The 21356-nt window shown below is 44.4% G+C and overlaps 1 protein-coding gene across 3 annotated transcripts in view; it reads left to right on the top strand.

Moving 5' to 3' along the window:
- The window catches only part of LOC147899954 (uncharacterized), a 153800-nt gene that overhangs the window by 20476 nt on the left and 111968 nt on the right, over positions 1 to 21356 (top strand). For all 3 annotated transcript variants that reach the window (XR_015541271.1, XM_087376529.1, XM_087376530.1), the window contains exons 4-9: positions 266 to 380; positions 10627 to 10727; positions 10837 to 10928; positions 11071 to 11206; positions 16257 to 16325; positions 16620 to 16721. Coding sequence is in view for 2 of the 3 variants with exons in the window: in XM_087376529.1 (XP_087232655.1) it covers positions 266 to 380; positions 10627 to 10727; positions 10837 to 10928; positions 11071 to 11206; positions 16257 to 16325; positions 16620 to 16721 (615 nt within the window). In the remaining variant the exon portion in view is untranslated. The remainder of the gene's footprint in view (positions 1 to 265; positions 381 to 10626; positions 10728 to 10836; positions 10929 to 11070; positions 11207 to 16256; positions 16326 to 16619; positions 16722 to 21356) is intronic.

Raw genomic sequence — 21356 nt, 5'->3', positions numbered from 1 at the left:
GCTCAATACAATCTCAGGATGATAGATAATATGCTGTTGAATTCTTTCCTTTTAACCAAAGAGTTTCAATAGGATACATATGATTTGATACCTAAGATGTGTCACCCCTGGGAACATATGGGCATGAGTCTCTATTGCATAGCATTTTATAAGGGATCTATGTTAATTACACTACCAGGCATGGTCCTGGATTACATGTACATATAATAATTTACGTGGATGTCATATAATATTTCTTTGCCATGTTGATTTGTTCAATTTGCAGGCTACAGCTCATAGTGCACGAGATCGTCTATTAGAAAGCTGGAATGATACCCAACAGTTTTTTAAGGACAAAGACCCAAAACGAATATTCTACTTGTCAATGGAATTTCTCTTGGGTGAGGGATGAGATTTTTCGTGAATTGCCTCATTGTATGAAGTAAACTCAATTTACTTGTATCTACAAGTTGCTAGTTGTGTAGGTGCATGCCCAATTTGGATGTATATACAGCTTATACTGAGATTTTCAGTTGAGTAGTAGTTACTCCACTTTCGAAGTAACTATGAATGTAATTATTTTACAGCAATAAAAGATTTCTTCCCACAAAAAAAAGTAGGTGCATGCCCAATTTGGATCTGTGATGTTAATCATTGTACAAATTCTTATAAAGACGTTACCATGTATCTTTTTTGTTCGTTTTTTCCTCCATAAAGAAGTGAAGCTTCTATTAGAATCTTTGAAAGCGTCACAAGAAATTGGCTACTTGTGAGGCTCTGAGAGAAAAGACTGCCACCTCTACTGTAGTTTGCTTCACTAGATCCAAGTCTCACTGCTTCCTCTCGTCTATCCTGTGTCGTGCCCCTAAAGTTTGCCAACAATCTGAAGCACCTCTATCGTAAGGGTGGCTCTAATCATCCATAGACCTCGCTCAGCCATTGTCCCACTATGCCTAGTTGATGTGAATCATGTGGTGAAGTATGAAATCTTCCCGGTCTCGGATCTTTGGGTGGTAGATAAGGGGTGAGTTGAGGGCATCTCAGGTGTAGATCTAGTGACAAAGGGATTCTATATGGGTGTGCCCGCCGCCTTTTAGGCTAGATTAGGGAGAGGAGAGAGCTAGGGTATAGGGCTGGAGGCAGGGCGATGTAGTCCAGATGGAGAGACATGTGGGCCAGCCATTAGGCTGCCCACTTGTGCCCTCTAGCCTCTTTTATAGAGGCTGGGGCTGAGCCAAACTCAGCCAACTAGAGAGTCGGCTGATATCAGCCCTTGAGTTGCCCTATTTATAGGCCATGGTATGTGCCTTGTAGGCATCAATAAAGACACTTACAGTGTTAGTGTCTTTTAGGCCACATAGGACACTTAGTCCTATGTGACACCTAGGACACTTAGTCCTAGGTCTAGGTACTTGTACCTTGTACTCCTTCGTTTTGGATTATCTAAGTTTGACGTGACGGGTGTTCTTCTGCGACCCTTTGCTACCTGCACTCTCTCTCTTCTATCCGATCCTACAGTCAAGCATCCTTTGCTGTCCTGCAAGACTGGATGTGTGGAATAATGATTCTCTTGCATGATAAAGCAATGCATGAATGTGCATTTGCATCTCTTGCATCCCATCTTGACTGTTCTTGAGTTGGAGGAGCAGCAGCAGGAGTGCTAGAGGAAGAGGCATCAGGAGGAGTACCCCTTGTAGAAGGACCAGCAGTAGAGGCAACCACTGTAGCATTGGCTGGCCTCAGATCAGCCCCAAAAACGATATTCCACAAATGCTTTGCAACAAGAATATGTTTCATGAGATAAGACCACATCGGATAGTTGGTGCCATCCAACTTATCATCTTCACGAAGAACTCCAAATAAATCTTGATTGTTCCCAGCCATAGCAAATGTGATACCCTGAAAAAGACCTGAAAACCCAAAAGCCTCAAGGCTATCACTGCAAAAAGCTGGCTGTCCAAAAAATGAAAGCAAATATCTGCAAATTTCTGACCCAAATCAAAGGGCAAATGCAGATCTGACCCAAATGTGACTGTGACAGGCAATGTTCACTGCAAAAACAGCAAATCTGGCAAAAGCCCCAAATTTATTGAGGGCAAATAGGCCAAAAAGAGGGCAAATACAAAAAAGCCCCAAATTTTGCTGGAATTTTTGCAAATGTGACCCAATGTATGAAGATTTGACTCAATGTCCTGCAAAAGTGACTCAATGTCCTGCAATCCTGTAAAAGTGACTCAATGTCTTGTAAACTGATCCAATGTCCTGCAAATGTGACTCAATGTCCTGCAACTTGACCCAATGTACTGCAATCAAACAAGGAGTTGCACACCAAATCCCAAAACTCTAATGTTCTTGCAAGAAGTTGCAACTAGAGGAAATGAAAGGTATTGAAAACCCCAAATCTACCAATGTCTTGCAAAAGCCCCAACACTGCAAATACCCGTACAGAATACAGCAAGGATCTTATACGGAACAGTTGCAAGTACGATTGTACGGAAGTACGACGCAAGTACGCGGCTGTACGAAATGCAGGTACGGAGCGTAGTACGAACCAGATACGGAACAAGTACAACGTAGGCGCTGGCACTTGTAGAAGACGTACGGGATCTGACGCGAGAGCCGTACGTATCTGTACGAACGTCCGTATAGTCGTACGGACTGTACGGAAGGGAGGCGCAGGGAGCAATGTAGGTCTGGGGAGCTGGGCGCCTGGATCTGCAGCACAAAAAATGGCGGCGAAAAGACTCTGGGAGCTTTGGATAGTAGCTGGAGAGCCTCGAACAGAATGGAGCAGGAACGACCAGCAAAGGAGCACACTTTCAATGAGCGATAGAGAGCGGCTCAAGGGGGCTGAGGAGAGCTGGAAGACAAGTGTAGAACTCAGCTCTGATACCGGATAAATTGGCTTCTCTCTATCAGATTCGCAATGAAGCTCGTGTTGCATATTTGAGAAGGCAATTACAGGAAGTCAGTATGAATGAAGGTGAGTCTATGGATGCATACCTGACAAAGGTCAAGGACCTCATGGAACAGCTTGCCAACATTAATGAGGTGGTGCCAAATTCACAGCTTGCCAGTACCACATTGAATGGACTGCCAGATACATATCAAGGGTTTGCTACAACCCTTCGATTAGTGGCCATGGGTAATCCAGACCACTATTCTTTTGATCAGCTAGTTACTTTGCTTTTGCAGAAAGAGCAAAGTAGAGCTAATAGACAAGCCATTATTCCTGATCATGCATTGCTTCACAGCAGAGAGGAAGAGGCAAGGCTTCCAAGCCTATGGGCAAGCCAAAATCTGCGCATAGTAGCTGCAATTCCTCCCATGCATCTAAAAATACATCAGATAAGTCAAAAAAGAAAAGATGTAACTATTGTCGCAAGCCTGGACATGACATTTCAGAATGCATGAAGCGCATTGCTTCGGAGAAAAAGAAAGCAGGATTGACAGTTAATGCTATTGAATCCCATGAGCCATAAGATGCTTCACATGCACATGCTCTTCAGGATGATTGGGCATGGGCTGTCCATTGCTCATTTGATCTCTCCAAAGCTGATGCATTCTTTACTGCTAATGATGCTCAGTCTTGGTACTTTGATAGTGGTGCTTCCAAGCATGTCACATCTTGCAGACAGTTGTTTCATTCTTTAGCTGATGCACCTCGAGGGGGAACGGCTACATGTGCTAATAATGCTTCATATGCTGTAAAAGGAGTTGGAGATGTGCAGCTTACATCCATTTCAAGCCATCCTATCACTCTGATAAATGTTCTTTTTGTGCCTGGAATTGAAGTCAACTTGATTTCAATTTCAGCAATTGCTACTTCAGGTTTCAGAGTGATTTTTGATGGCTACAGATGCCTAGTTTATGATCTTCGTGATGACAATGCCATAGTTCTCACCGGCACTTTACAAAAAGGGCTTTATCACCTTGATCATCATTCAGCTGCATTTTCTATTGAAGCATTGGCTATTTCAGATTCATAGCTTGCTGAAACTCATCTTTGGCATGAGAGAATGGGCCATCTCAATTATAGAGCTCTTGCAAAGCTACATTCACAGCAGATGGCAAATGATGTACCTCAGACTCACACAGTTTCCAAACATGTGTGTGAGGGTTGTCTTTTGGGTAAGATGCATCGATTTTCTTTTCAAAAGAATTGTCCAAAACTCTCACAAAGGAAATTGCAGCTAGTACACAGTGATGTCTGCGGCCCAATGAGGACAAATGCCATTGGGGGGTACAAGTATTTCATGACTCTCATTGATGATTTCACAAGATATTGCTGGGTATATCCTTTAAAAGCCAAATCTGAAGTTTTCTTATGCTTTCAGAGATGGCTGAATATGGTTGAGAATGAATCAGGATGCAAGCTTGTCACCCTTAACACAGATAGGGGGGGAGAGTATATGTCAAAGGAGTTTGATGCATTTCTGTCTTCACGGGGCATTATTCACTCATGCACTACTCCTTACACTCCTCAGCAGAATCCTGTTTCTGAAAGGAAAAACAGGTCGACAATAGATATGGCCAGATGCATGCTTAAGGCCAAGTCTTTGCCCAATAAATTTTGGCTTGATGCAGTAATGTGTGCCAACTATGTGCTGAATAGATCACCTACACGGGCATTGAAGACTGTTAACCTTATGAAGCATGGAAAGGCAGGAAGCCTTCACTTTCACACATGAGAGTTTTTGGGTCTCTTGCATATGTTCATGTACCATCTCAGCTGAGACATAAGCTTGATGACAAGGCAATCAAATGCATATTTATTGGTTACAGCCAGGAGAGCAGAGGGTATCGGTCATATCAACCAAATACTGGGAAGATTATTATCAGTAGAGATGTAATCTTTGCTGAACATTCAGCTTCTCCTCTTGTGGACTGCAAAGCAAAGCCAGATGTTGACATGTTTGATGCCTTTGAATCTTGGTTACCTCTGCCATCATCAGAAGAGGATTTTTACCAGCAACATGAGCCTCGTGCAGGCCCTCCACTAAGCAATGATCAGCCACAACCTCTTGCTGATTTGCAGGTTTCTCTTCTGGCACAAAATGATCCCACTATTCATGATGCAGTCATTGAAGAAAGAGCTGTCAATAGACAGCAAAGGCAAGTTCCCAGATGGCTTCTTGATACATTGAGGGACAGCAAACAAGATCAGCCTTTTGCTGCCCGGACAAGATCAGGGAATAGACAGCATGGTCACTTTCTTGAGTTTGCACTCCTTGCTACAGCTTGCAATGAAGAGCCTCTGTGCCATAAAGATGCTTTTGACAGCAAAGAGTGGATGGATGAAATGAGAGCTGAGTTAGAATCTATTGCCAAAAATGACACATGGGAATTAGTAGATCTCCCTCCTGGCAAGCATGCCATTGGAACGCGGTGGGTCTACAAATTAAAAAGGAAATCTGATGGCAGCATAGATCGATACAAAGCCCGTCTTGTTGCAAAAGGGTATGCCCAACAACAAGGCATTGACTTTGAGGAGACATTTGCTCCCACATCCAGGATTACTACCATTAGATGTGTAATTGCCATTGCAGCCCATCATTATTGGCAAGTGCACCAGCTTGACATCAAAACTGCTTTTCTTCGTGGGGATCTACAAGAAGAAGTCTATGTCACATAACCTCCTGGCTTTGAGGTTGTTAATTCTGAAAATAAGGTATGCCGGCTTAGAAAAGCCCTCTATGGTTTGAAGCAGGCACCCAGGGCATGGTATGCCAAAATTCATGCACACTTATTATCCCTTGGTTTTCAAAATAGTCCCACAAAACCAACTCTTTATGTCGGTGGGAGTGGATCTGATTTTTTAGTGCTGATTTTATACGTGGATGATATGCTCATCACGGGCCCAGATACTCAGCAAATTGCAGCTTTCAAGGAGGCTGATTTGCAGCAGATTTTTGACATGTCAAACATGGGACGGCTCCATTATTATTTGGGCATTTAGTTTGCTCATGTTGAGGGGGGTATCATGATGTCTCAGTCCAAGTATATTGGACAGCTCCTTGATCGTTTTCAGTTTGAGGATTGCAAGCCAATCTCTACTCCAGTGGACCCTGGCTTCAAATTCTCAGCTCATGATGGGAGCCCATGCGATATCACTCTTTATCAACAGGCTGTTGGATGCCTTATTATTTATGTCACACCAAACCTGACTTGCAGTATGCAGTATCTCAGCTCAGCAGATTCATGCGCATGCCCAGTTCACAGCATTGGCAGGCAATGAAGAGAGTCTTCAGATATCTGAGAGGCACTCAGGATTTAGCCCTCTTCTATGGTGATCAGGGTTCACTTACCATGCATGCTTACACGGATAGTGATTGGGTAGGATGTTCCGACACCAGAGTGTCGCATACTGGCAATTGTTTTTTGCTTGGCAATTCATGTATCTCTTGGCTCAGCAAGAAGCAACCAACAGTTGCCACGTCTAGCTATGAGGCTGAGTACAGGGCAGCGTTCACCGCTACAGTAGAGTGTATTTGGCTTCGACAGCTACTTACAGATCTTGGTATTCGCCAGACATCCTCCACTATTGTCTACACTGACAGCCAGAGTGCTTTGGCCATTGCGCGTAACCCAGTGTTTCATGCGCGTACTAAGCATATTGAAGTTCACTATCATTATGTTCGGGAGCGGTTGTCAGCAGGAGACATAGAGTTGTCCTATCTTCCCACAGAGGACAACATAGCATATATGTTTACAAAGGCACTTCCTCGTCCCAAGTTCGAAGTCTTTCGATAGGCTTTACACTTGGTTCCCTTTGTTACATGATCTGACATCCCTTGTACATTCATAGGTGGCTATATCCTTTTGGATGAACATGTGCCACCATGACTAGAAAATACCAGGCATTCTGAGACGTTTCCAGAGTACTTCAGCCCATCCCATGGAGGGGGGTTTGCAGGCCATCCTATGGTGGTTCTAGTGATGCCCTATAGGCCATGGTATGTGCCTTAAATACCACTAGGTAGGTGGGAGAGCATTTCCATGGAGTTTATTGTAGGTCTGCCTAAGACACAAGGTGGATATGATTCTATCCTTGTGGTAGTTGATCGTCTTACCAAGATGGCTTACTTCATTCCAACTAGAGAGTCTGTTAGTGCCCCGCAAGTGGCGGATTTGTTTATTAAACATATATTTCGTCTGCATGGATTACGCAAATCCATAGTGTCAGACAGGGATGTCAAATTTGCTAGTCATTTTTTGACTGCAGTGTTTGAGACACTAAGGACTGAGTTGGGAATGAGTAGTGGGGATCATCCAGAAACGGATGGTCAGAGAGAAAAAATCAACCAAATTTTAGAGGATATGCTTAGAGCATATGTTTCATTGAGGCAAAATACGTGGGACAAATGGTTGCCATTGTTAGAATTTGCCTACAATGATAGAAAACATTCCTCTACAGGGTTCAGTCCGTTTGAGCTGAACTATGGTTATAGACCAGCAAATCCAACTATAGTTGGAGTACCTCAGAATGTACCTAGTGCCGCGAACTTTGTGGTTTAGATGCGGGAGATGCTAGTAGTTGCAAGAGCTAACATCCGCTAAGCTATGGATAGAGCTAAGGCGTATGCGGATGAAAACAGATCCGTTAGAGAATTTAAGGAATGAGAAAAAGTTTTTCTCAGAGTTCCTTTGCACTCTAAGTCTTTGACTGCAGGAGAGTGTGCTAAGTTATCACCCCGATATTGTGGGCCGTGGTTAATTCTAAAAAGAATAGGCAAGGTGGCCTATAAATTAGTATTACCACAAAGGTGCACCCAGTGTTTCATGTTTCTCGTTTAAAGAAAATTTTGCATACAGGTGACTCACTAATCGAGGGTGTTGTTTTGTTTCAGGAGATAGAGGATAATGCAGGACGCAAACCAACAAGAATCTTGGACCAAGGAACAATGCAAGTACGCAATTGGAAGATACCCACGGTGTTGGTTGCATGGCATGGCTGACCTCTATCAGAAGCTACCTGGGAATCCGTATACCAGTTACGGAGAGTGTTCCCAGACTTTATCATTGAGGATGCTGATGCCTGAAGAGGGAAGGAATGTTACACTCAAGTTGAGGTAACATGACCTCGGAAGGGTCAGTGGACATTTTCCTTTAAGGGATCAATGTTTGTATTATATTTGTTTGGGTTTCATGTAAATGTTCAAAAGGAATTAATGTCAAGGTCCTTGGTGAGGGTGACATGGCACAAGACGAGGTGGATCTAAGGCTAAGGGGCCTAAATGCATTGAATGTGCCAAGGGGCAAATGAATTAAATGTTATCCCAAGAGGGGTAAAATGATGCATTTAGATGATGCCCTCAAATGATGACATGTGGCAAGCTAGATCCATCTTGGGATATGTGGGCTCTGTGTGTAGCATGCGGGTGGGGTTTTTTTCTACTCACTTACCTTTTGAGCTGCTACAGCAGGGAATTGGCTGGGTGGAACAAAATTGTGCCAGCACCCATGATTCCAAGTTAGAGTATAGTTTGGCACACAGGTTTTGAGTCGTGACACCTAAGGCTTAGTCTTGGCCACAAAGCGAAGAAAAGGGGGCAGGGGGAGGAGGGCAGCCAGCAACTCAAGCCTTCTGGAAGGCACAGGGAAGAGGAGGAAGAATAGCAGCTAAGTAGCGCATCTGGCCCCAGTTGATATTCTCTCTTGGTCAGCCATCAGCCTGTAGGTGTCAGGTACACATTCGGTCTGTTTCGTACTTGGTCCAGCCCATGATTGTGTAGCTTTATACATACATCAGTTTGCTGCCTAGGTTGTTCAGCATTCTTCCAGATCTCATGCGTGCATCTTTTGTAATACTTGTAGTTATATGTCCATTAGTGAGATCTTGAGTGTTAGGCTATCTCTAGGTACATTCTGTAGTGGGGGTTTGGGTAAAGAAGCAAGCCTCGATTATTCTGACAAAGGGGTGCAAACTAGGGATGAGTTCTTCCATAAGATATCGTCATAATGAAGCAGTCACATGAAAAGAAGTTAATTTATGGAAATACTGTGATTTGGTTATCTTTCGTGCTTAATTTACAGAAATACTGTGATTTAGTTATGTCTTTGTCTATGATGCTCTCGGGTAACTTGTGCATCAAACTAGGTAGCTTCATTTTTGCCAAAAATTTGAGCGAGCAATGCGGGTGTCGTGCTTTATAGATGAAGGTTAATCTATAGGAAAGCACTAAGGGAGAAAACATTATTCAGGTAGGTCAAAAAATCTCAGAAGGACGATCTGAAACAAATTGCATTTTGTAACTACTGAACGACTGAACAAAAGAAAATGCTCAAAGTGGACTGAAAAAAAGAAAATGCTCAAAGTGTCAAGGCTTTCATACTTTGTAGTGTAATGAGATTCAGAAAGAATCCTCTCAATGCTGCTCTGCAAAAAGCAAGACTGAAAGCAATGCCATTTGGAATCTCATCAAAGACTGCAATATTTAAAATCCAATTTACCTCACTCTTTATTCTGGTGGTTTTACTTCTCTCTTCTACATGTCAGAGAAATGCAAAATGTGGGATTACAAGAACAGCATGCTTGATTTGTGTTGGACGTGGTGGCCTCACCCCTTGTTGGCATTTGGAGCATGGTTCATTTGAGGGGGGGCCGCACACATTTGACATGTAACTTATGTCGGAATTAATCCCATAAACACGGATGCCCCCTTGGGGCCCTTGGATATAAAGGCTTATATTCCCCCTCTCTCTCTCATCCCTCCCGGGATCTTTTTGTGAGAGAGAGAGGCTAGACGCGGCTATGGGACGGGGATTGGGACCCCTGCACTCGGTGTTACCTTTGGACATGTGGCAGCCATGCAAGACTGCCAACACGGTATCAGAGCAGACGATAGTCTGCGAACCTGTGCTGACTTGCTGGCGGCTATCTGCGCACACAACACGTGGCGGTCCGGCTGACGCTGGGCGCTGTGGAGTTAGTCACGGCATTTAAGTGCGACTGTTTCGGCGGCAGCTCCTCTTACTGTGCGACATGTGTTTGTACCTTCTGTGGTATGCTACCCGCCTGGTGTTTGGTGGCTGCTGGCGTTTGATTGGCCCGGCCTTTGTGGTTTGGTTGTGGTCAAGGTTTGATGAATGGTCACAGTTGTTTGCACTAGGGTTTGTCCACAGGGGGTGTTGGAGGTGGTGGCCTCACCCCTCATTGACATTGGAGCCATTTGACATGTAGCATATGTGGGAATTAATCTCATAAACATGGATGCCCCCTTGGGGCCCTTGAATATAAAGGCTTGTATTCCCCCTCCCTCTCATCCCTCCCTGGATCTTTTTGGGAGAGAGAGAGGCTAGACGTGGCTATGGAACGGGGATTGGGACCCCCGCACCCAGCGTCACCTTTGGACACGTGGCAGCCATGCAGGGCTGCCAATAATTTGAAGACATTGGATTTGAATTTTTTTTTTCAGTGTTCCTCGAGTTACTTTTTCTTTTTGTTGTCTTTCCCTTGATATGTTCTCATGCAAGGTGCAGGTCCTCTATTTCTTGAATATATGCTTTTCATCTAGCAGGCTCTGTATTTTTACATGCACTATCTTTGGCTCTAAATATGAATTGTGTCATGTTATCATATATGTCCTAAATTGGGAGCCGTATTCTTTATGGTGTCCTAAATTCCCCTTGGTTCTTGTTGATCAGGTCGATCATTACTGAACAGCGTATATAACCTTGGCATCAAGGACCAATATGCTGAAGCTCTTCAACAGTTGGGCTTTAACTTGGAGGTTTTAGCGGAGCAGGTCAGCTTCCTTTTCATAACAAGTTGCGTAGGTGAAAGTATTATTTGTGAAGCAAGTGCTATGCCTTACTCAATTTGCAGGTACAATTCTTGATACTGTTGTTTGGCAGGAGATAGATGCTGCTCTTGGGAATGGGGGACTTGGACGTTTGGCTGCCTGCTTTTTGGATTCATTTGCTACATTGGACTTACCCGCATGGGGGTATAAATGATTACAATAAAATCAGTTAAAAAGTCAATTCTGTTTTTTCAATTTGAGTCAACATAATCCTCATTAGAAGCAAAGACTTAGGCTAATGACATCAGCATATGCATGACTTAGGCTAATGGAATGTCTGCTTCAGATATGGGCTGCGGTATGAATATGGGTTGTTTCGTCAGAAAATTAAAGATGGTTTTCAGCATGAGCAACCTGATTTTTGGTTAAATTTTGGTAATCCTTGGGAGATCGAACGTGTACATGTCTCATATCCTGTAAAGGTACATCATCCCACTGGGTCAAGCATAGCATGCCTACATTATTTACAGCTCAGAACTGTTTATTAGTAATTCAAGAAAAGTTTATATCCTTGCTTTGTTAACATATGCATCTGCAGACTTTATTATTATTATTTGCTGGGAGTATTTGTTGGTACATAACAACATGAAATAGTCGTATCTTCACAAGTGATTCTCCTTGGATGACTCTCTTAAGTGTTAAGCCTGGCTGATTCTGCTTTTCAATTGTAGCAAATTATTTGACATCATGATGAATGTGGGCATGATACTGGATTCTGTTAAATTTATGTATTTGTATGCCATTTATGGAATAATGAAATAAACTAGTGGGATTTGTGAATGCCTTTCTTGTATGCATACCTGCTGGATTGGAGGGTTGTCAGTCTATGTGTAAAGGGAGAGTGTTGATCTTAAGAAACCAACTGATTGCGTCATTTTCATCCAAAGGAGTTTTGAGGATCTTAATACTTGATTAAAAGAGCAATAATAAATGTGGAGATGCTGATTCCTGAAATCCTACACAAGAGAGCTTGCATCATAGGTTTTGGCCACAAATCCATTTGTGCTCATTCGAGCTTGGCAACGAAGGCAGCACATGATGTTATAATATTGCTTGCAAGCTCCATGTTATCTTGGCCATCCCAGCCATTCTTGTAAGGTTTAGTATGTGGAATGCTACTTTGAAGATCAGTTCTAGCCTCATTGAGGGCATGGTGTGTCATGGGCATCTGCAGCCCATGGCATGGCTACTTTCATGGCAGTTTTGCAGCCCAGCAGCCCACAACAGCAGGTCTCAATAAGGACAGAACGTCAGCCTGACATCAGCAGCACAGGGCAGGTCTTTACAGTCCAGGCCAGTAGTATGGCAGCCACCATCTGGATGCGCAGGAGCTGCAGCAGTTAAGCAGGTACCCCACTGCCACGTGGCAAGTGGAGAGTGGCAAGAGCACTGCAGCTGCAGTCAGGTGCCATGTGGACAGGTCAGTCTGCAGCACAGGTTGGGTCAGTCTGTGGCCTCCTGGAGGCCACAGTCTGGATCGAACTCTTCCAGCGCTATCCCTATATAAAGGGGAATTCCCAGATGATTCCACGCCTTAAGCAGCAGTAGACGCAGCATCTCCAGCAGCCCCAGTCAATTCAGCAGTACCATGCAGCCCCACAGCAACAGTTCCAGCAGTCCACACAGGTCCAGACACAGTAAACCCTCTAGCCTGTACAAGATCCCTTCTCTCATGGTGATAGCGCTCCCATAGCTTCTACAACATAACCTCAGCCATAGCCTCAGCCATGGACAGCCTCATAGACTTAGCACAGCCCTCCAATGGGGACCCAGACATGCCCTCTTTAATGAGGAAGTCAAACAGTGAACAGAGGGGCACTTGTTATGGGAACTATAACATCGAGACCACAGTATAGGGGGTAACTTTGAGGGCTCCACAGAGCTTGCATTTAGTGGGGCTTAGAGGGCTGGGATCTAGGGTTAAGCATTAATGACAAGGTCCAAAGGGAAGCCATGTAGGACTTTGATGGAAGTGCCCCTTGTAGGACACATGGCACCAAAGAAGCAAGCCAAGTGGCCAATACTTGGCATGGGGGAGAATTCGAAAGAGATATCCAAAAAGGAAGGAGGAACATGCACGACACATGCAGGTGTGGTTTCAGCCACCTGATGCACGGCCACTCTTCATTGCAGTATGTTACTTCCCCCCGGACACATCTTCATATGCACATGAGGTCACTACAGAGGGTTACAGCCCATATAAGACGATATACGACCCGATATCATAGAGTTCTCAGGCAGGGAGAGGTGCTCCTCTTACGGGATTTCAATGCACGTACATGGGATATGCAAGTGGGTTTGCTTGATTTTGAGTCAGATCACCTCAGAGTGCCAGAGATGGATCTCAGGATAGTGAGACGTTCAGAGGATCACATGTGACAGGCTATGGGAGACACTTGCTAGAGATGGGAGCAGTGCATGACCTGATTATATACAATGGTCTCCAGCGATGGCTGTTGTCTGGAGGACTTACCTACGCCCACATAGAGAAGGTTCTAGCACCGACTAGGCTCCTTGGCCTTTATGACATGGTCACATGATTTTATAGTCCCCCCTCCCCCTCTTGGCACCCACCATTCATACTTGTCTTTTTGCATCTTGATGCCATTATGAGGCACGGGACGTGACCCCCCCGCCTCCAGCCATGTCCGGGTACAATTCGACCTTCCTTTTGATGTAGTATACATGAGACATCTGTCCCATTGGCTGGCTGACCCTTTTGGAGATGATACAGACCTTGCCTGTGCCCCGTTACAATGATTCATGATGTTGCCTTTCCACGACCCAAACTATGTATGCCCTACGGTTGGGAAGATGCCGTAGAACCCATGGTTTGATGAGCAGTATCGAGAGATGCGATCTCAGTTGACACGAGAGTAGGCTTTGGGACACCTGACGAGGTCTGAGGCACAACGGATCTCACAACGCCTGAGACGACGTAAGAGCAAGCTTTCCTCTCACACAAGACGTCTCTCACCAACACTATTTGGGCTCTATATCGATGAGATCACGACCTTCTTTGACCACCTGGGTGGTGAGGGATCACTGCTGGCTGATTTATAGATATAGATGCAGCCATATGCGATGACATAGTCCATCTATCTTCATCAGCAAGAGGTTTACAAAGACATTTGGAGTTCCTGGAGGTGTTTTGTAGGGAGAGAGACCTGATGGTCAACCTTGGTAAAACCAAGGTTATGATCTTCAACACCTCATGAGCAACACTTCACCGGAACAGGTTCACCTACCGAGGGGTGTCAATTGAGATTGTGCAGTCGTACACCTATCTAGGGGCAGTCTTCACAGGGCCAATCTTTATGATGACCTATGCAACTACGGCATGGCTCACACGGGGGTAGGGAGCTCGAGCTCGACTTGAGTGGTCGTGCTTCCAGGCACACTTCCAAGATCCCTTTCCTCGCCCCATTCACCCTCCCCCCTACCTCCCTTCCTGTCATCGCCCCCGTCCCCCCTCCCTCCCCCTACCCTTGCCACCACTCTCCCCTCCCCCCCCCCCCCCCCCCGTCCCACCCCCCTCCCTTCTCTTCCCCCTCCCTCACCTTGTTCCCACCTTCCCCAACCTCCTTACCTTACACAGACCCTAGACTCCAAGAGTGAGTACACAAATTGTGGTCAAAATAAGTAAGATATTCATTTCATTTTTGTATATGATTACACCATAGCTTTTGTTGTTGTTGCCCATCTACTCCTTTCTCTCACTCTAGCTTGCAACCAATGTGCGACTCCTCGACTTATCAAGTACGCGTAGTTCTGCGTGTAAAGTACATATGTTTACTCTCTCTAGTGGGATGGGTGAGATGGGATCCCACTTTGGATTGCCTCATGATTGGGATCTTGACGAAGGGGTGGCTGTTTGACATGCTTGTGAGACCTACAGCCATGTACGTGGCACCTTTCTGGGGTAGTGACCTATCAAATCCTGAGTACGCTTTGAGAGGCTTTAGGTGATAATGGGATCCAGGATGATTAGGAGTAAGCCATCAGTCCCTCATCAGATCATTCAGGTAGAGTTCACCATGACAGTGCTCCAGATTGATGCCATCTTTCAGACGGTCACTTACGTTCACAGTGTTGGGGCCTTACCCAAAGGGAGACTACCGAGAATGGCACTGGAGTCATCTATGCGATTAGCCGAGAGTGGGGTCACGACAGCATTGTACGCGTGTGTGTCTATATGGTTTGACAGACAAGGTATCCAGATAGACCATCTCCCTCCCTTTTAGTACAGCTTGGATGCCCCTGATCCCTTGGTCCCTCGAGAGGAGATCAACTATATCATATGGTTGGACTTACTTCGACTTTATACATCACGGTTTTTGGGGGGGACCAAGAGTTCCCCACCAAGACACAGTTTTACGGAGACCACTTTTTGAGATTGTCAGAGGACGGAGTGATTATCAAACTTCAGTATCTGGAAGATAGATGAGTCTTACGTGCCTTGAGGATTGCTGTTGGACAGATGCGGGTCTCATCCCATCAGCATAGGATCGATAACAGGGAGATCCACAGGCACGCCTAAAGAGCGGCAGGTTTGCAAGCTATGTACTTTGGGGGAGGTGGAGTCACAGGAGCATTTCTTGTGCACCTGCCCAGTATACTATGAGATTTGAGGATGGTACCACTGTCTCTTCTAGGAGGGACTCAGTCTTGGGCCTCTCCTTAGGTTGATTCACTTCCATGATCATGTCTGCGTTGGCCTCTACCCGATGGAGATATGGTGGCACAGAGACACTCTAATCAGATAGCAAGAGGAGACGAGGGCATAGGGGGCAGAGGTGGATCGCGCTCAGCGATTACGTCACATATTTCTAGACGTTCGAGTTTTCCCCAAGACACAGAGGAGTAGAGGAGGAGGAGATAGATGACATGAGGACCACATGGACCAGTGGGATGAGACGACGTGGAGGGACGCATCCAGATGCACAGGGATCACTTGCGACGCAGAGACGTACCAGGGCATGCATGATGGAGGTCTAGCCCATCACTGCACTACGAGGAGAGGGTTGCCCGAGCAGAGGTCACTCTAGATATGGCCCATCGTATACAGAGATCCCAAAGTCTGCATCCACCACCACGGCAGGAGACGACCCTGACAAATATAGATACGAGATATTCTCGCAGCCCATAGGGCAGCCACCATGGCACCCAGCTTGGTCTGTACTTTGTCTCATAGGCCCGCGAGGCCTTCTGAAGACATTAATACATCTTTCTTTCTTTCTTTCTTTTTGTGTGTGCGTGTGCGTGTGTGTGTTTTTAAACTTTGTAGAGGGACGATTCCTTACAGTAACCATTTTGAAAATTTTGATTGCGGTACGCAATAAGCCATTCTCAAGCATTGGAAATGAAAAGTATTTCTTTCTTCTAATAGCTGCTTATGTATTATCAAATCAATCTTTTATGCATGCAAACATCTGCATTGTGTGTTTCATGGACTGTGTGTTTTGCTGGCAGTTCTATGGAAAAGTTGAAGGGGAGGTACAAAACAGCAGGAAAAGCTGCAAATGGGTGCCTGGCGAGATGGTTAGAAGTACAATCCTTTCCAAATCTATGAGCCTGGTTTAACATGAATCAAGTGGTATTGTCACAGGGTGACTGCCGACTGTTTAAACATCAATCTAATGCTTGTTCGTGATTACATATTTTAGTTAACAGCATCCTACTCCGCTATTTTCTTACCCTGTCATTGTAAAAAGAGAAATTCATTTCTAACCTTTATCTTTCTTGTCTAAGCATCTATTTCTGACATTTCTTCTTGCAATTGAATCTATGGTGTAGAAGAAAAAGGCTAAAAAGTATGCATTGCTGGAATGGCAGGTGGAGGCAGTAGCATATGACAATCCTATTCCTGGATACGACACTGTTAACACTATCAATCTACGGTTGTGGGCAGCAAAGCCAAGTGGTGCATTTGATTTGGTATGTTTCATCATGAATCTACTCGCATATTCTCTTTTTTGGTTTGTGAGAGCTCAGAAAGTCCATGATATACGTACTATTGGCAGTTTAGTTGGAGTGTGCTTTATATAGACAGATGTAGCAAGATTTTAATTGCTGCATTATGAAGAAATAATTGTCCACAGGTCTTAGAGAGCTATAAATATCATGCTGCCATGCGTTTTTATCTTAGCAGACTCCACATGTGTATGTTGCCATTCTGTGTTTTTAAGGAAAACATTTGGAGTTATTCTCCCAGCTGGCTGTGGATGAAATGTCAAAGGTCTGATATTCTGGACAGGCACCTAGGTCTCATCTATCCCTTGCTTGGAAGTCCTTCATACTTTTGGTTGCATTTTCAGGTCTTTGTGTCTCCTCATCTGCGGCATGAAAGAGCCAAATATATTTGGACAGGGCATTTGATGAAACAAGACATGTTGTTAAAACCTTGGGCTACACCTGAAGATTCAATGTTCCTTGATCTCAACCACATAGAAGTCAAATATCGAGGAAATCCTTTGGTCCAAAGAGATAATACATGCTTTGAGGAAAGCGTAGTGGGCAATCATTCCAAGTTTTGTAGATGTGTGGCTCTAGCAGATCTAATCTTGACTTGGGTCTTCTCATGCCTAGATAGGTACAGGATTGGGGCATCGAGAGGCTGTACTAAAAATGGGGTAATCTGTCCATCTCTAGGTCCGATCTTGAAAACTATCCTGTGACACATGCATATCAACATCAACCATTCCATTACCATCTCATGCGAGCATGAGGGGGAGGACAGTGCCAATGTGGGTTGTCCAATCATTATCCATCTCCCTAGCCCTTTGTATGTATGTGATGGTTTACAAGGCTGCAGCTTACTTTAGAGTTGATGCTCCAGACTCTGCTTGGATGATCTGATGTGGAACTGGGCTTACTACAAATGATGCAAAAGAGCATATGACCCGTAATCGCTCAATCCTTCTGCCTGCCCCAATCTTGGTAAATAGTAAGGACAGGTGCACAGAAAGCAGATCCATCCTTGGCTGCCAGTGACCAATGAGTAAAAAACAAGCAGTTTTGGATATGGAGCTTGGACAATCTGATGGTGGAACCTGGGCTTACTACGAATAATGCAATAGGGATTGTACGTGCTGTTTGAGGCCATCAGGAAAGGACGTAGCTCACGGCTTTAGGTCAGTGCGGTCAGAGATGTCAGTGCGGTCAGAGATGTCAGTTCAGTTTCAAAGCAGGAAGCAGGGCTGTTTTTGGCTCTCTAGAGACAGTTCACGAGGGAGAGGAAGTCATACTTTGGTGAGTTGCTTCAGTTCCGCAAAATAGGTTATAGTTCCATTTATTGGTCAAGTGTACAATTACAGTGACATTGAAATTGGGTACATTCACAGATATGAATCTGGCCTCTCCGTGCTCCCCTTCCAGGGAAAAATAGTCTTGGTTCTAGGGGCTCAGTGGGTGGCTGAACTGCGGTCCCTCCTTTGTAGCAACGGTTGAGAGTGAGCTCGAACTCTCAGTCAACTCTGGCATGCTCAGTTCTTGACCTATTCACAGATATGAATCTGGCTTCTCTGTGCTCCCCTTCCAGGGAAAGATAGTCGTGGTTCTAGGGGCTCAGTGGGTGGCTGAACTGCAGTCCCTCCTTTGTAGCGAGGGTTGAGAGTGAGCTTGAACTCTCAGTCAACTCTGGCATGCTCGGTTCTTGACCTGCTGTGTGAACTGGCTCTATCAAGGAATTTGTGTCCATCATCTCGATAGAATGCTACCAGCTCTCCTCCTTGTGTTTGTTGGGCAACTGCTTTTCTTTCTGCCCTAGACCAGAACCCAAACTTGCTTTGGTCAAGGGTGTAGAAGTCCTGCTTATAGGTGAGCTTAGAAGGCCAAATGGGTGGAATTCCCTCTAGGATTAGGCAGAGCAAGAGTAGGGAGAAGGAAAGGTCAGAGATCTGGCCAAGTAGACAAGAATATAGAAAGGTCCTATGAAAGAGGCAAGAAAACACAGTGGCGACCAAAAGAAGAGGTGGACTGGGCAAAGGCGGGCCAAAAATGAACATGAAAGGTAGGGAAGCATAAGGGTAATAAAATTTTCTCACACATACAAAGCTCAAGAGGGAGGCAAGGAGGAAGAAGGAAGGTGGGCTGAGGGAGGCAAGGGAGGAAGGTCAAGTTTCAGCCTGCCAACATCAACACATGCAAATATATGAATTCTCCACTTTGAAAGTTGATACCTAGACTTTGTGCGAGGGTGCAAACAGAACTCAACCTTGCCGTTTTCTCTGTGGATGCCTACACATGGCATGGGATACAATACCTACCTTCAATACCTATGCTACTCTTATCTAACTTGTTGCTGAGTTGAAAACTTCCAATGGCGCCTGTTACATGCTCTTTCTCTTTTCCGGCCTAGATGTCCACTTGATGATGGAAGCACCTCATCGGCGCCCTCCAGCCATTCCATGTGTGAATGACCCCTCCTACTCCTTGCAAGGAAAGCAACATCAAGAACAAGAATTTCGATGGTCAGAATTTGCTCTTTGGGGGCACACATCTTGAATTGATGCCGTAGCACTCCACACAGTAATCAAGCAGCTCAAATATTCGAACAGATACTCCAAGGTGCATTTGCAGCATGCAAATCACCTTTCACTGATTCTAATCAGTTGAGAGGACAGCATGTGAGCAGAAATGATCATCTTTTCCCTTGAAAATTTGTGTTTAGGCAGACGAAATCGTCCATACAGTTTATACAACAGTACTGTCTGAAAACAACAGAATGGGTGTAGATAAGTGAAAAAAAGATCTTGCTTATATTTAGAAAAAAATTCTAAATTTGTCGACAAATTGCAGGTTTTGATAATACTTCTCACTTTGAACAGTAAAATATCACATATCTAGATGCAATTTGGTATGGTAGGGCAATTGAGGTATTTTTATGCAGTTGTGAAAATTTGGATAACAAAATGGGCTTTAAAACAACCAATGCTACACATTTGCAGACATTTTATGTTGACAACAAGGGCTCTTGCATTTTGTGCATTCTTACACACATTTTAAAGCAATTTGAGGTTTTGGAAAAATGTTTTTTTTAATTTAAGGTGAAGTTCATATTTTTGCACAATTGCTACACCTCTTTTTTAATGATTTTAACAAGTCACACCAAGGTTTTACCTTTTGTGGAGGTACTACTGTTATTCCCATCTTTTACAGCAGTATTTGGAGATAAATTTGTTTGCAAGCATGACTTGAGATAATGAAATGTCTCATGTGGAAAAAAAACTTGTTCACAATGAAAATGCTATTCGTTGGCAAAGGCTTGTAGAAAATTGTTGTAAGCCATAAAGGCCTACAAATGCCAAGAGAATTGAGGAATGATACCTGGGAGACAGGATGGATAAATTATATCCATTATCGGTGCAGATATTAGACTTTTCCTCATTAAACATAAAATGAGTGCGAAGACTCAACAGAAGGTTGGAAAATATTATAGAGGTGAATAATGGAGGCAGAGCTGTGAAATTCATAATGCACTCTTCGAGGATGAGAGAGTGAGATTCACTCTTTACTTATAGCTCAAAGAAGCCACTAAGTAGTTGATAGCCATCAATGAGAAATGAAGGGCTTAGATATTATGCCAATCACTTTGAACTCTATGGGGCCATTTTACAAAGGATGTCTTGAGTTTGTTGGGTAATTTTGTAGCCAAAGGTGTGAGAACTAGGCTTGGTGTGTATCCTTAACTATGTCCGTGTAAATGTGTCCTTAGTTTGGTAGGTGAGCCATTTGTGGTGATTGTGTAGAAAGTGGACTAGTGTGTGTGACATGTGGACTAGGTGAGCCATTTGTGGTGATAGTGTGGTAAGTGGACGAGTGCAAACAGTATGGCATTGTAGAGCATTCACTGAAGCAGTCTCTTTCCTACACCTCTTGCTGTGGTAGAACCCCAAAAAGCATATTTTCTTGCGTGCAAAGGTTTCAAATATGTGCATGATGTTACTCGAGAGGATGGCACTTTCATGCCCTTTCCTACAACGAATAGACGTTATGGTTTGGGCTTGCACTCCATGCCTATATGGGCTCAAGCTGTGGGATTTAATTCAGCCATTTCTCTTGATTCCTCGTCTTTAGGGGCAAGATCTATTGGAACATTAGAAACTTGAGAGGCTAGAGACTGGTTGCCAAAACTTTCTAATGATGAAGCTGACTGCTGCAAGAGCTTATCGGCTACTGATCTCCCGGGGCATGGATACACATCATGCCAAGTAGCTTTGGAGGTTGAATAAACCTCTCAAATGGTGGACAAGATACTTGCATACCATATGGAAGAATGGGCTTTCTCTAAAGCAGAGGGTCTTCATGTCACGATGTATGTTGGGGGTTTTGCTTGTGGGGACCACACTGGCTCGACGCCGTATTGCACCTGTGCATTGTGTAAAAGAAACTATCTCTTCCTCTCTTGGATCTCTAATCCTACGTTGACACAGATCACGGGCGATGGCATTCAATTGTTCCACCTAGCCTACTCTCGTGGATCGCAGATCTTCAATTTTTTTTCGTTCATTTGTTTTTTCATGCTTATCCACGAGACCCTCAATTCCCTAGATGTTTCTCCTTGCCAAATCT

This window comes from Dipteris shenzhenensis, chromosome 7 (assembly GCF_047967505.1).
Source record: "Dipteris shenzhenensis isolate YYH24624 ecotype China chromosome 7, Dip_SZ_1.0, whole genome shotgun sequence".
NCBI classification, from domain to species: Eukaryota; Viridiplantae; Streptophyta; class Polypodiopsida; order Gleicheniales; family Dipteridaceae; genus Dipteris; species Dipteris shenzhenensis.
Note: the sequence above shows the minus strand (reverse complement) of the source record. Positions and strands in the feature narration are given on the sequence as shown.